Raw genomic sequence first — 17,228 nt, 5'->3', positions numbered from 1 at the left:
TAGTGACTTGTCGACGAGTTGCACCCAATCATCGATGAGTGCCCTGAATCAGAAAAAGTCATCAACATGAAGCTGTGGGATTTTTTTTTAACTTTTCATGGACACCAAGATCATCCTTTTTGGACTTTTCTAGCAAAAGTTATGCCCCAAATAATAAAAGGTGTTTGGGAAATTTGATAGGTGCATAATTGAGGTTTTAAACCCAACAACGACCAAGTTTGTAAAAGATTATAACACTAATATAATTTAAAAACTTGTCCTTTAGAAATTTATTTTGAATATAAGATATCTTATTTATGAAAACACATTTAAAAATTCGTTTCGATATCTTATATGCTTAGTGTGTCTTTATGAAAATATACTTGACTTTCTTGAGTCCTTAGGATTTAAAGATTGTTTTGACACAACCGGGACTAAGTATAAAAATGTTCTTAAAATTAAGATGTTACAAACTTGTCCCTTTGAAAACATATTTTTTTGGTTTAGGATTCTTTTGATAAACTCTTTGATTTTAACTTCGAAAACTGTTAAAGTTGTGTTTGTGACTTTAGGTGAAATCCTATTTACTCATGTGTCCTAGTATGCATGCATTTGCTCAACTCTTTCTTAGAAATCATGCAAGAAACACACCCACAAGAGTTACAAAATGTTCCTACCTCACACAACCCTTATTACATATAATTTAACAATTAGGCTTCCGTTGGTTGTGCTTGAGTCATTTCTGAGTGAGTGTTCATTTGATCTTTCCTATTCGAACTTCCACACGATTTGATCTTTTCCTTTGATTCAATACTTCAAACAAAAGCTCAAAAGAATGCATCTCGAATTGTATATGAAGATAAATGAGGAAGTAAAAAATAATTAGATGTAGGATTATTGAAGGTATCACATTACCGAGAATGGTAGCTGATATTGTTCTTGTCCCAATAGATTTTCTAATGTAGGACGGGTATGGTTAGCCTAGTCCTATGGTTCAACCCTCATACAAGCACATACATTCAAAACACTTTGGATTAAGAATTCAATTAACTAACATAAACATCGTAAATTATGCTACCCTTCACATGTTATCGGATTTTTGAAAAGGTGTATGTTTTTGTCTATAAATAAGTCCTAAGAGTTATTGATCAAGGAATCAAGCTTTATCCATAAAAATGTTAATTTCAAAGTCAAGATTTCAAGTTCTAAATTAACAAACTCATATTCGTACAATTGATTTAAGCTAGCTAGTATCAATATTGAATTCTAAGGATTCAAATGACTTATCAAATAGGGGATTTTAGGCAGTAAGGGCTTACACAATATTAAGCAAGGGCTTACACAATATTAAGCAAGGTTTCAAACAAGTATTGAATTTACCACGAGATTCATTGGATAGCTTGACGTTACTCAACAAGAGTTAGACCACGTTGTAAGTCCTTTGAACAAGCTTTGAATCACCAAGATGAACGCAGCAATGGAGTGTAGGGATGGTGGCTGTGTGGGTGTATAAGGAGACGTGGCTGTGTGGTGTTCAAATGGGGATGGTCGTGTGGGTTAGAGGGAGGAGGTGGTGGTGGGGTCGCTGGATAGAGTGGTCTCTCACCACTTGATTTTCGGAGAGAACGTCGTAGCCTCACACTACACAATCGATAGATTGGACAAAGCTTTCAAACTTCAACAATGGAAATTCATTCAATATTCAAACATAATTGCTATTAGAGTTCTTACAATGAAAGATATAAAGCTAGCATGGGGAGACAAGACATTAACTAGCTAACAATTCCCACACATGCATGGGAGACGAAGATAATTAATACTCTCACTAAAACCTAACATCGTAAACAATCTCACAACCTACTAAGCACAAATGCAAGCTTAATTATCTTGTTTTTTTACAAATTAAATATGAGACATATGCCAAAAGGGAGGCCCAAATCTATGTGGGGCCCATATGGGTCTTGAAGTGGATCTTGCTTCAATAATTCACCTGGTCTTCAAGCACCTAATAATCTTGAAATAAAATATCCAAACAAATACAAATCCAAAATTATAAAGTCTTCAACAAATGTCTTCCATTAAAAGTAGATAGTATTCAAGAAATCCCACGTGTACTTACAAAAGAGTTATGAACAGTGGTAGACATCGAGAGGTCGTTCACGTGTCACCATATCTGCAAAGGAAATAGACAAGACATGTTGATCCCCATCGTTTTTTTAGCATAAATAAATTCCTCCTCTAAACATTGGCACTTTATTGCAATAAACTTTATTCACCTTCCTTTCCGAAGTCAACTCCCTTTGGAATGAGCTGGTAGGCAACACCTTTATTGAGTTGAAAAAATTAATTTTTGCTAGAGGCTTGTCTCCCTATCATGGCTTCTGCTCATGAGTCTTTAAGAGCTCCATGGGCAATGTAAATCTTGACATGAGCTAGCATCAAGCTTTGTAATGCTTTCTTGGGTGCCTACAAACCAAGTCAAATATTGCCTTTGACATGATGAAGGTCGAGGCATGATTCCTTGACCTGATTGTTTCTTTAGGTGGTCTTTGGCCTCTACTTGTTAATTGGCCAAGGATGGATATCCCCTTTCTCTTGCGCCAATGTTTTGTCTTTTAAGTGATGTTTAGCTTGCTTCACTTCACCGTCATCGCACACCTAGGTATGGCCAAGTCATCAATACTCATCCTCATATTAGTAATCGAAGCCTTCCAAACACCACAACCAATTGTTAAGCCATTGTATCTCATTTCTGGGGTGGGCTAAAATTGCACAAACACCTTCCCATCCCTATGGTAACAATGCCTTTTATGTGATGTCAAGGAAGATTTTTTACTCACCAATAAGAGTCATTATGAAGCTACAACTATAGAATGAATCTTTTTCTTAAGAGCCCCATATGATTATGTCAAGTGGTAACTCTCAGCACAAAATGTACCATTTCACAATTTTAAGCTAGTAAATTATACATCATTTTGCTTAATATATCTATTGAAGTTTTCAAAGTCTTGACACCTTGTTTTCAAATTTTCCTTAAAACTCAATTTTCAGATTTACTGTTTCTTATTTATTGTTACACCAATAAAATTAATTGGCTGGCTACATTTTATTTTTAATTTTGTATTAATTAGCTTGCAACTTACATATCTTACACAAATATAAAATGGGTCTGTTCCACAAACACACCCAATTTTCCAGTTTATTTTTGGGCGAATTGACTGGGTTGCTCATTTTGTATCACCCAATAGTCAAATTATTTCTAACTTTTCGGTTGTATTTTTGGAGTCATTAAACTAAGGTGCCAATACCCACATTAGCTAGGTAGGTTCTTCTACCTTTGGAGGCAACAGGATTCTCCATGCCCAACGAGCTATGGTTGCATCACTACTATTTTTATTCACTTGACCTGGCTTTCAATACTTTTCACATTTGATCTTGTTGCACCAAAAAAATTAACCAAAATTTTTTTCCAACGCATACACATACTACAAATGCATATCATTTACGTATTAATTTGATACTAATGACTACAATCATTTAGAAAATTTGGAGAAGCAGAGGGACTTTTCCCACATGCTAAAGACACATTGAGACTGGCGTATACAAAGTGACTTTTCCCTCTAATATTCATACTACATGAGACTGCTTACTGATTACATATAGCTGAACAGACTCTTAGAGGCTGGCCACTTTCTTCCCTTTCTATCTTCGAAATGGAAGAATCCATTTGTGGACTATTGGTTGAGAAGCTCCGGGTTTGGCTTGGGTGCTGCCAGAAGTGATTTCTGATGGCTTTAAATTTTGAGTCAACGATAGAAAACCCTGGATCAGAGAGTAGGTCTTGAACAGGAGTTTGGCCTTCGAGCATGCTCACCACTTGAGACATTGTAGGTCTTAGTGTGGGGGACGCATTGGCGCATAAAAGGGCCACATTCAGCATCACCATTGCCTCATCTGAACAATATGCTGAACCTAAATCTGAATCAACCAACTCCAATAGGCTCCCTCTCTCTTGCAGAACATAGGCCTGGAAATGCCCACAAGAAAGAATTATGTTGGTATTCACTAATATAAAGAAATCACAGCATTCACTACTCATTTTGCACACAAGAATGAGAAAATGGAATTGAATTTGTTGCATGTTCTTTCGGTTTTTATTCCATTCCATTTTTATCACATTCCATGCAACGAACCAAATGCATTTTAAAAATTTGGAAACTAGTAATCACATTGAAATTTGGTTAGAATTTTGGAAATAAATTAGAAAACGTAAGATTTGGGGAATATAGTTCATTAAGATCAAAGAACAAGATTATGAATTTTCTGCCATAAATAAATTTGATCTTCATGGAATTCGGTTGAATATGTCACAATAATTTTGAAACAAACAGTAACATGCTCAATGTTGAAATAAGAGGACTAAATTATTGGTGTGACAAGATTATATATGATTTGCTAGTTTTTCTAAATTGCAGAAAACTATTTTTTGCGGTTGGCAAGGAATTGTTCATCTAAAGCAAATAAAATAAAAACAGGAAAATAGATCATTGGAGATATATTAATTAATTTAAGAAAGGGAATTTAATAGTTGGGAGACATTACCCAGTCAAGAAGATAAACGAAATCTTCCTTTGGCCTATAATTTGTGTTGCTCTTTCCACTGACAATTTCCAATGCAACAACTCCAAAGCTATAAACATCAGCTTTGGTTGTTAAATAACCCCGCATTGCATATTCAGGAGCCATATAACCACTGCAAGATTAAAAAAGAAAGCATGAGATATTGATAAAAGAAGAATATTTTGATATTTTTCAACGCTAACAGAACAGACAAAAAGGCCTTTCTAGGGCAAATATCCACTTTCTTGAATGGATTTGTTGGAACAAAATGACATCCATGAAACAACTAAGGAAACATTTGGTATAATTATAAAGAATTATGAAAATGAAAACTACAAACAAAAATTTAAAATCAAACAGAAACTAAAAATTGCGTACTGTCAACATATTTGATTGTATTCCCAAATCTGAAACAACTTTAAAACATGACCAAATGCATATGACTTTTTTTTCTTTGAATCAGACAACAATTAACTGTCATGCCATCATTCAATCACCAAAAAAATTTTTACCATGAAGTACTTAGCAAATTAATAATACCAGTATCAACTTAATAAATCAAACACTAGAAACAAATGTAAAACTTACCCTATGTTTGGGAGAAACCTGATTTGAATTTGTGTGGATTTGAAAAAGATGTGATTTAAAATTTTATTGAATTTTATCCCAATCCAAGGCTCCAAATCCATGCTTCCAAATGCAGCATTAAAGTAATTAAATATGATTACGTAAATGAACATGCAAAAGAATACAAATTAAAAGATGCTATAATAAAAATAAAAATTACAGAATCATTATTTTTCTTAATAATTATATTTTTACATGATCTTTAATATTACAATAACAATAATATAGTATATGAAGGTTAAAAAAAATTGTGAAAATATTTTTTGGATATATGTTTATAATAGAAAATTTGAGGATATTTAAAATATCCTATTCATTTTTTTAAAATTTACATAGCAATTTTTTTTTTTCCATTTTTTTTCATCATTTAAATATTTGTGCATGCACTACTTCAATCCACGAAAGTAAATTTTGGATATTAAAATGTCGTGGCAACATGCCACCAAACCAAGTAAATATAAGAAAATATGATTTTCAGTTGTTGCTAGGTAATTGATGGAAGAAATTGAAAGCTAGCAACGCAGACAAATACATTGTGGCCACATGTTCTCCAATATACCACAACAAAAACAAAATTATAACAAACAGCCCTTAAAGTTCAAAATCACTACTTCAGGATATTAGGGGAAAAAAAGAAAGACAAAAAAAAGAAGTAAATGATTTCACAATGCAGGACCAAATGGCTTTTAAAACATAGTAAAAAATAAAGAAAATAAAGAGAAATTTATCAACTTTCAAGTTTCAATAGTGCAAGTCATTCTAAACTTTACATGAGCCTTTCTATAGGTTTATGTTATAAACACTAAATAAAGAAACAAAACTAGGAAGGAATATCAGATTTCCAAAAATTGAAATTACATAATAAATATAACAAAGAGATTCCTAAATTACGCCCCTGCCTATGGGAAACATGAAAATGTTGCCAAATGTAATTCCTATCATTTCTTGAATGGGTAAAAACTTGCCTATAGCATGGAAGAATGAATGCACTACTCTAGAAAAGTGATCTACTTCATTGCATATCATCTGCAATCACCACGTGCAGATACAACATCCTCATCCTCTAAAATACTCTTGACACGATCTATAGACATTAACACAAGATGAAAGAACAAGAGCTGCATTTGATGGAGGGGACGCCCTATCAGTAGAGACATCAACATGCACAAAGGGGAACTTAAAGCTGCCTTGTGAGGTGTTAAGTCTTCAACGATGGAAATAGGACTAATACTCATATTGGATGGTATTTCAACACAGAATAAAGGCCAAGACAACGGATAATACAAAGAAGACAAACCATGTGAGCAAGCAATTTCTTAAAAAATGCTCGAGGATAATGATTAAAACTTGAATGTACCATCACATAGTCATCCTAATTAAACTTTAGATGCCTACATTTAGTGTCATCAACTAGCTTATGTTGTTCCATGTATATATTAATCTTTCACCTAACATTAGCACGAAGTTCATGAATATGCTGGGATTGGCTATAGAGGGGAAAAACTATTTGTCAATTTTGAAAGGCTTTTTCTAATAGATTACTTCACTAAATTATCATATGCAAACTCTTCAAAATGGACATTAAAACAATCTAAGGTTCCAACTTTATCTGACACTGCACATAATTCACTCAAATTATAATTAACCACCTCAGTTTGGCCATCAGTACGAGGACAAAAAGCAGTTGACGCCTTTAGCTATCTGTCAAATAATTTTTACGAGATCTTTCAAAAATAGCTAATAAACTTCATATCCATATCAGATGTTATTGAACTAGCACAGCAATGTTCTTAGTTCAACATGATTAGAAGAAGCCTTCCTATAAGTAGAACCTTAGGCCCAACTTTAAATGGTCATAAAATTTGATTTGGGATGAGCTATAGTTGTGATAGTACGTGCACGGATAACCTTAAAATGTTGAGATGTACCAAATAAAGAAAAATAACAAGCTTAGGGCCCCATGGATGGAAAGAAACATTGGGGAATCCTTTCGGTGAGATGGTCCCTCTTTAGTACTCCATTGTCAAGAGTACGAGCATCAATCTGGCAAGAGTTCAAATATAGGTAAGGGAAGAGATAAAAGGCAGATCAATGTTTTTGATCGTGAACAAATAGATCTAGAGGATGATTCTATGATGATGATGAAAAATCAGAATTGTATAATAATCAAGTTGATTTGGGGAATGAGGAAGGAGAAGCCTATTACTTGGTGGTTTTGAGATCAATGCCAATGGAGCCCCAACTGGAGGAGATGGAGGACCCCCAATGGACAACATCATTTGATCATTCGACCTTGATAGAAAATCAAGCAAAATATCTATGATGTCATAGTAGTGGCAATGAGAACATTGCATTGAGAAATATTGTCAAAAGTTGTAGTCACCTGCTAAGAACTGAGAAGCACCCAGCACCACATAGGTTGGCTGGATTAAGGTAACGAAAAAAATTAAGGTAAACAAGAGTGATGAGTTCCCTTTTCTATGGACATGTATATGGATGAGGTTCTATGTGATATCATGGACATGGACATGTGTCATCTATTATTGGCCAAGCCTTGGCAGTTTGACCTAAATGTTCTACTTAGAAGGGCAATGCGTATCAATTCATAAAGGATTGGAAAAAGGATTATCCTTGGCCTGCTACCTGATTATGCTCACTTCAAGGCTAACAAAGCAAAGGGGAAGATAGCATTTTTGACAATTTCAAGTCCAGTGTTCTATGTAGATATGAAGCAACAAAATACAACAAACAACCAAAACCAAGCCTTAAGTCCCACTGAGTGTCAGCTACATGAATCATTTTCCATCAATTAACATGACAATAATCAACTTCCACCGACACATATAGGGTCACTAAATCCTTATTCACTATCTCATTCCAAGTTATTTTGCATCTACACCAACCCCTTCTACTACCCCTTGAAGTAACTAGCTGACTTCTTCTCACTGGTGCACTATTTGGTCTAAGTTGCAGATGTCCAAACCATTTGAGCTACCATTCTTTTATCTTATCTTATACGAGAGCTACACCTAACTTGTTGCGAATATGTCCATTACTTAATTCATCTCCAATGTTATACCACTCATCCACCACCTTAGCATTCTCATTTTATAAACTTTTACTTTTTGGATATGTTTTTTAGTTGCCCAACATTTTGATCCATATAATATAGTTGTCTTATAGTCGTTCTGTAGAACTTCCTTTTTAATTTTAAGGGTATTCTACCATCACACAACATGCCCGAAGCATTTCTCTATTTTACCCAACCTCCTTTAACTCTATGTATTACATCTTCTATTTATCCTTTAGCTTGAATAATAGATCCAAGATATTGAAATCTACTAGTGCTATTAATTTCTTGACCATCAAGTTTAATCTTTTCTCCAAATATTCCTCCTACTAAAATTAAATTTCATATATATGGCTTATTTCTACGTATCCTAAAAAAGCTAGATTCTAAAACTTCTCTCCATAATTCAAATTTAGATTCTATGCCACCCCTAGTTTCATCAATCAAGAAAATATTATTACAAACAAAATATACTATGGAATCCGTCACTAGTGCAAAAAGGTACGCACTCAAAGTAAATTCTTGACGCACACCTATTGTCAGTGGAAACTCCCTAGAATCTCTACCTATAGTCCAAAGGCTAGTTATTACCCTTTTCTCTAAAACCCACCATAGAACATCCCCAGGTACCCTATCATACGCTCTCCCTAAGTCAATAAAAACCATGTGCAAATCCCTCTTCTTTTTCCTAAACTTTTACATTAATATTATTCAAAGATATATACCGTCTATTGTCATGTCCCTAGCTTTTTGGCACATGACCGCCCGTGACTCCATCTAAAATCCAATGGGGTCACTAGTCCTAGGCAAGAATTTGTTTTACAAATCATCATTTGGAACCAAGTTAAAAGCCAATTAAGAGTGAACATTTGTTAAAAACAAAAAACACATATACACACACACACACATATATATTCCATAAGCAACTAAAAATGTTTTTCATTTAGTAACAAGCTTTTATATTGGGTTGTACTTTTCATACGACATTTTTCTCACTCCCTAGTCTACATACATAACAGCCCAAAACTGAACACACACTTAGTATTATTATTGTCTTCCTGCTAACCTATAATACATGTCAAAAAGGTAGTATCTTGGAGAACCTAACAAATGGAGCTCTCCTTTAGTTTGAACCTAAAATCATTAAGGAATAGGGTGAGCAACCACAAGCTTAGTAGGCATTAATAACTCCCCTTTATTCAAATAAGGATAACACATGATTTCTTACATGTATGCATGATCATAAGGTGCATGAACACAATCTTTATTTAAAGCAATCTGTTAATCTAAAGTGACTAGTACAAAACATTCAAATAGCAGACATTTACACTTCTTTTTTTCCAACATAGTAGTGTTGTCCCAACAAAGTACACATTTTATCTCAAACAAGTGCCAAATTCCACCTTGGCCAAGCTGCTTAACACGGACATACTAACAAGTGCCAAATTCCAGCTTGGCCAAACCGCTTAATGCAAAAATACTAACAAGTGCCAAATTCAGCTTGGCCAACCACTGTTTAACATGGAAATACCCTTCAGAGGTTTAAGGCCTTACACCCAATGGAGACACAATACCTACTTGCTCAAATTCCACAATATCATAGCCACAACAACACATGGTGCCATCTATTTTATGCAACGAAAATTCAACATATGCATACGCAAGCGTTGCCATAGCAAGTAAAACCATCATCCTTATAAGAGGAATATCTATCACATGAAAATTTCCCAACTAAACAAGATATGCAACTATGATAACCAAAGAAACATATATGTATTATGCATACATATCAAGTAATTAGAGAAAATAAACTTAAATCTTCCTTACTAGGGTTCAACTTTTATACAAATTTCTACCCTTGACTCCCTTAAATACCCAAAATGCCTAGGTGATAAATGAAAATTAAGAACACTACCTTGATTTTCAGCTTCTTCAACTTAGTCCAAGTTCCCCTATGAATTTCCTGTATTTTCTCTTGATTTTCTCTCAATTTCCCTGATTTTCTGCAGAGTTATCTCTCCCTCTCTCTCTAGGACCAGGGTTTTAAGCAAGAGTTTTGGGGTATAATTTTCCATGTTCAGGTTGTTCTGCAAGTTAGAAAAGTCAAGACATCAGGCGGTGGCAACAGGGTCCTGCAGTGCTGACAGTTGTGAACTAGGTGTCTGCTGCTGGTTTTTCAGAACTGCCAGGTGACGGCTGCTGGTTTGTAGTGCTGCCAGGTGTCACACCTGGTTTCAGCATGCCCCATCTTTTTTTTTTTTTTTGCCCTCTTTGCCCCAACTCTTATTCTATTTATGTTTTAGCTTGACCCTCATAATTTGTTTTCATTTAAGCCCCCACTACCACTTATAAGTCAAAAGGAATTTCCAATATTAGTTAACACAACTCAAATAAATGAATAGCATGGCTAGTATGAACTTATTTATTGAAAAACAAAGCAAGTCACGCTAATTTATCAAAGTAGTTTAAATTTACCGTGGCCTAAAGGGTATGATTATCACAACTCTCTCCCCCTTAAGGAATTTCGTCCTTGAAATTTCATCCGATCTAGGTTGTAAACAAATGAAGATATCTTTCAGCCATGTCGATTTCTAATTCTCAAGTTGCTTCTTCGATGCCATGGTGTTGCCATAGTACCTTGACCAAAGGAATAACTTTTTTCCTTAACTCTTTCACTCTTTTCAAGAATCTGGATAGGATTTTCTTCATAACTGACATCCTCCTTCAACGAAATATTGGAACATTCAATAACATGAATACTTTCGAAGCATCGAGACATGGAAAACCTCATGAATATGAGTTAATTCATATGGCAACCTCAATTTATATGTTGCTTTTCCAACTCATATGACAATTTGAAATGGACCAACATAACGAGGCTGTAGTTTCTCTTTCTTTCCAAATCTAATAATCCCCTTTCGAGGTGACACCTTTAGGAGTAACAAATCTCAGACTTCAAATTCTAGCAGTCATCTTCTTTTATCAGCACAACTCTTTTGTCAACTTTGGGCTGAGGAGATGATTTCGTACTTTCTTAATTTTCTCAGTAGTTTTTTGAATTAAATCTGGACCAAACATTTGACTTTCCCCCATCTTTGCCCAACACACTGGTGATCTACAAGGTCTCCCATATAGAGCTTCATTAGTGTCATATTTATACTTGATTGGAAATTGTTGTTGTAGGCAAATTCTACTAAGGGTAGATGCTCACTCCAACTCCCTTTGAAGTCTAGAATGCAAGCCCTTAACAAATCCTCTAAAATTTGAATTACTATTTTGGATTGGTCATCTACTTCGGGATGATAGGCAGTGCTGAATTTTAATTGTGCCCATAGCGTTTTGGAAACTTTGCCAAAATTGAATGGTAAATCTAGGATCTCTATCTGAGATGATGGATAACGGAATCCCAAGTAGTCGTACAATTTCTTTTATATACAATTGACTTAGCCTTTTGAGTGAATCTGAAGTCTTGATGGGTAAAAAGTGAGTCGATTTTGTCAACCTATCCATAATAACCCACATGGTATCATGACCAAAGGTAGTCTTTGGCAACCCTGAAACAAAATCCATTCTTAACTCATCCCACTTCCATTGTGCTACTATAAATGGTTGTAATAAACCTGCAGGTTTTTGATTATGAGCCTTCACTTGTTGACAAGTTAGACATTTGTCACAAATTCTCTCATGTCCTTCATACCTATCCACCAAAATTGCCTTTTGAGATCTCTATACATTTTAGTGCTACTGGGATGGATTATGTATCTAGAACAATGTGCTTCCTGCAAGACTTACTTTTTCAAATTTTGTGGAACACAGAGCCTACCCAAATAACAAAGTCCTCCATCAGAAGATTTTGTCCATCCTTAAGAGTGTGCACCCTCTTCTATACCTCTCAATATTTTCTGAAATTGAGGGTCTTGCTTTTGTCCTTTGATAATTTGCTCGAACGGAGTTGGTTGTGCCCTTAAGTTACATATAAAAACCTTATCTCCTCGAAGGGTCGTCTGCAAGTTAAAAAAATCTATTGTCTCCAACATCTTCCACCTTTGAATTTTTCAAGTTTGCCAATGTATGTTGGGACTTCCTGCTTAGTGCATCTGCCACAACATTTGCCTTACCTGGATGATAATGGAGTTCAAAGTCATAATCTTCCAAATACTCCACCCATCGCCTTCACCTTAAGTTCAATTCTTTTTGAGTAAAGAGATATTTAAGGCTTTTATGGTCTTAATAAACTTCAAATTTGTTTTCAAACAAGTATGAATGCCATAATTTTAGTGCAAACACAATAGCAGCCAATTCCAAGCCATGTGTTGGATAATTGTGCTCATGTGGCTTTAATTGTCGTGATCCATATGCAACCACCTTTTCCTTTTGCATCAACACACAACCCAGTCCATTCAAGGAAGCATTTATATATACTACATAGCGATCCTCATTGTTTGGAAGAGCTAGTTTTGGGGTTGCTATTAATCGATGCTTTGATTGTTGAAATACTCTTTCACATTCTTTACTCCACACAAATTTATTTCCTTTCCTTGTCAGCTCAGTCAACGACATAGTTATTTTGTACAAATTCTGCACAAACCATAATACCCTGCCAAACCCATTAAACTACGTATTTCGGTCACATTTTTAGGGCTCTCCTGACTCAGTACTGCCTCAACTTTAGAATTAACCCATCCTTGGCTATGACATGACCCATAAATTTCACACTCATTGTCCAGAACTCGCATTTCTCCTGCCTAGCCAATCACAAGTGTTGTTCATGTTCTTCTTGAGTCTTTGAATATATCAAAATATCATCGATAGAAACTATAATACATTGATCTAGGTATGGTTGAAAAACTTAATTCATCATATCCATAAAGATGGTAGGTGTATTGCTAACCCCAAATGGTAACACAAGAAACTCATAATGACCATATTGTGTACGGAATGCCATCTTTGGGATGTTTGATTCCCGAACTCTTAGTTGATGATAACCTGATCACAAGTCAATCTTCGAAATGACAGGTTAGGAAATGATGCAATGGCAGACTCAGTATATGGCACAGATTCATCAACAAAGATACGTGACACAGATTCATCAATAGAGAAATCAAAGAACCGATTTTCACTCCAATTCTCCTTCTGAAGAGAGGGCTTTGGGAAGTAAGGAGTGGTTTCAAAGAACGTGACATCAAGGCTAACAAACAATTTTTTTGTGACAGGATTATAACATTTGTAGCCTTTCTGAGTAGGAGAGTAACCAATAAAAACGCACTTAATGGCACGAGATTCCAATTTATCCCTATTGTGAGCTTGAACATGTACAAATGTAGAACACCCAAAAATTTTTAGGGAGAGATTGGAGTTAAGCTAGGAGTTGGGAAAACACTCTTGGAATTTTTGGAGAGGAGTGACAAAAGAAAGAACCCGACTAGACATTCTATTAATTAGATATGTAGTTGTTAAAATGGCATCGCCCCAATAATATTTTTTCATGTTTGTAGTGAACATCAATGCCCAAGCTACTTAAAAAATATACCTATTTTTGCATTCGACAACCCCCATTTTGTTGAGTATCCACATAAGAACTTTGATGAAAAATTCCATTTTCTTGAAGATAATTTCCCAAATTAGTATTGAAATATTCTGTATCATTATCAGCACGTAAGATTTGAATATGAATTTGAAATTGTGTTTGAATCATGGAGTGGAAATTGATAAAAATAGAATGGACTTCAGTTTTTTTTTTTCAACAGGTAAACCCAACAAATACAAGTGTAAACATCAATAAAAGTAACGAGCCATTTTGTGTGAGTGTGATTAAGAGAGCGTGAGGGCCCCCATAAATCACTGTGAATCATAGTAAAAGGTATGGATGGTTTGTATGTAGATTTTGGAAAGGAATTACGATGGTGTTTTGCAATTTCACTAATCTCACACTGAAAATTAGGAGACATATTATTTGAACAAATGGAAGGAAATAAACGTCTCAAGTATTGAAAATTTGGATGACTCATCCTAGAATGTCATAACAAAATCTCACTATTCCTAAAAACAGATGCAAAATCACAAATAGCAGTTTGACATTGTTCACTCACATTAGCCTCCTCAAAGTAGTAGAGTCCCTCACACTCTTTAGCACTGCCAATCGTCTTCCCCGATGATAAGTCTTGAAAAATTCAATGAGAGGGAAGAAATTTAATAGAACAATTGGAATTCTTAGTTAACTGGCTAATGGATAGTAAGTTGCAGGATAAATTAGGAACATGAAGAATGGACTCTAGTGTGATGGAGTCGGAGAGTCAGATATTCCCTTTTCTTGTGATAGACGAGAGTGATCCATCTGCAATTTTAACTTTCAAATTTCCAACACAGGGTGAATATGATGAGAAAAGATGATAGGCATCGGTTATGTGGTCAGAAACACCAGAATCAATAATCCAAGGAGTTTTGGATCTAGAGGTTATATTCAAGGCTTGCAAAAAATTACCTTTTTGGGCTAAAGAACCCAAAGAAATATTTGTGGAAGACGAAACTCTGTCATAACTAAACGAGGCCTCGTCTGCCAACTGCCTCAACATTTTCTCATCAATCCCAATCTCTCTGTCGCAACCAAAAATGTCAAAGTCCCGCTTCAGTCTTTCTTCTTCTTCTTCTTCTTCTTCTTCTTCCTCTTCCTCCTCTCGGCCATGCAACGTGGAGCGACGATCAGCGTTGTCGGAAGGAAGCTTGCGTCGGATGTTAATGAGGAGGCGGAGGATCTGGTCGACACTGCGCTTGTGAATGTAGAAGGCGGATGGCGTAGATCTAAAAGGTGTGGCCTTTGCCCTTGACACGGATGCGCATGTCGATGTTGTTGAAGCGGTGGTGGCCGAGCAGGAGGATGGGTTCCACCGCCTTGTAGCGGTAGGACTTCTGGAACTTGGCACAAGCACTACGACCACCAAACTTCTTGGGCTCGCACCACCAAGGATCGGCAACGAGGAGGGTCCGGTCATAGCAGACCAAGATGTCCTTGATATCCTTCTTGGACTGCTCGTCGACCTGCTTCTGCTAGAAGATGACGAGGGCCTTGGCAATGCTTTGGCGGAGGCACCGATCAAGGCGGAGATGGCCACATGCAGCGATGACGCCGGTGACGAACAGGAATCCATGGGGTTCGGTGCGGTTGGTCTAAGCAACTAACTGTGCAAAAGGCTATGTAGAATGTTGGAGGAGTTCTCGAACCTCGTGGAACTCTGTTGGAGGACCTCATGAGATTCAGTGGTCATCGAACCTCTACTTTGGCTGACGGTTTCCGCCATTGATAGCGAGGTTTAATCTCCTAGCTTTGATACCATGAAATCACAATGAATAATTTCTTCATTTCTTGAATAATTTTGTACAAGCCAATACACAATATTTATAATACAATCGGGTATTCTAAATATGGAAACAATCTCCTAAAATAATCTCTCTCAATAATATGCAATCCTCTACATAAATACCCCTAAATCACTCCAAGATACTCAGGATTTCTACAATATTCCACGTGGGCCTGCGAACCAATTCTACCTCCCACGTCTTGACCCTATTCGGATCCATCTTCCAGGCCTGTGGAATTCTGAACAAGTGGAAGTGGAGAATATAGGCTAATCTTTTGCTTCCTAGTTTTGGCAAGTTGGTAGGTCAAACATTGGGAAAAAACTTGTGTATCATTTCTTTAATAAGGGCCAATCATAAACAATGCTCCACTAGAAGAGTAGAAGAATGGTTATATCTCAATAGAAATGACCACCAAGGCATCTAGTATATAGTTCCCAAAGCCAAAGGAAGCTTGAGGGCGTAAGAGCTAAGACTCTCTAAACATGTAACCATCCCTAATCACAAAATCAACATACCCATTATGGATAATCACAAAATCAACATACCCATTATGGTTATCATCTCACACCTCTCTAGAAATGATACCAAAGTTAGGGTAGGAAGTGTTTTCATCCTTTATATGCTCAAAGCCCACTAAATGAACTGTCATAATGTAAGAGTGCTATAGTATAAGTAAAATCATAGGTGAACTTGTTCCTCAGTACTCCCACAATGTTCTTTTTCTTTAGACAAGTAAAAGTATATTACTAGAAAAATAAAGTACAATGAGAGGAGAGAAAGGTGCCCTCCAAAGAGACGAAAGAAAAGTTACAAACAATTATAAGACAGTTGCCCTCCAATCTCTTTGCAGGTTGAGCAATGAAATATGAATGAGCTCAGAAAGAGGCTATAAACACAAAGAGGGGAGTTTTTGTGCTCCTTAAAGATTCTAGAATTCCTCTTGATCCAAAGGGTCCATGAGGTAGCAAAAACAGCAATCTCCATAAAGCTCCCTTTCTAGATTTTCCGAAACCCCATTATCTCACTTGCAGGAAGTCCCCATGACATGTGATCCATCAAAGCTTTTCCAGAACAAGAGAAAAAAGCACTCTAATATTTCGTCACACGACAATGAAGAAATAGATGTGTATACATTTCAGCGGCCTCATGGCACATGGAGCACGTATCAAGATTGAGGGCCTTATAGGGTGTTCTGCACTGTAACAGGTTAAGTGCATTAAGCCTAGAGAGACATAGTCCTGGCACAATGTTTAATTATAAAAGAATACTTGTGGAGGAATTCAACCTATTAGCATTCCTAGCCCTAAGATTCTTTGGGATCAAAGATACTAAGTATAATGAAATCAGAATATATGACAAATTCCAGATAGCAGATAATACCCCAACAACCTAAGGACTAGCACTACGACATAGAACTCTATCATACAGGATATACTTCACAATAGTGTGATTTAATTTCAAAAGGAAGCAGGCTACTGTGTTGGCGTGTCAACTTCCTATTTTTACACTCCACCAATACCTATTTCAATTGCATCACAAGCAGCCTCAAAGACTTGAGAGAATTGGTACCACAAAT

The 17,228-nt window shown here is 36.0% G+C and overlaps 1 protein-coding gene across 2 annotated transcripts in view; it reads right to left on the bottom strand.

Annotated features, from left to right (window-relative positions):
- Positions 1 to 3,462: 3,462 nt before the first annotated feature.
- LOC131149314 (probable LRR receptor-like serine/threonine-protein kinase At1g07650) overlaps positions 3,463 to 17,228 on the bottom strand; it is a 51,966-nt gene continuing 38,200 nt past the window's right edge. For both annotated transcript variants that reach the window (XM_058099661.1, XM_058099662.1), the window contains 2 exons: positions 4,582 to 4,732; positions 3,463 to 4,006 (listed from right to left, as the gene is read on the bottom strand). In XM_058099661.1, coding sequence (XP_057955644.1) covers positions 3,626 to 4,006; positions 4,582 to 4,732 — 532 coding nt within the window. In that variant the 3' untranslated portion in view covers positions 3,463 to 3,625. The remainder of the gene's footprint in view (positions 4,007 to 4,581; positions 4,733 to 17,228) is intronic.

This window comes from Malania oleifera, chromosome 2, assembly GCF_029873635.1.
Source record: "Malania oleifera isolate guangnan ecotype guangnan chromosome 2, ASM2987363v1, whole genome shotgun sequence".
Taxonomy (NCBI): domain Eukaryota; kingdom Viridiplantae; phylum Streptophyta; class Magnoliopsida; order Santalales; family Ximeniaceae; genus Malania; species Malania oleifera.
This window is presented reverse-complemented; position numbering and strand designations above follow the sequence as displayed.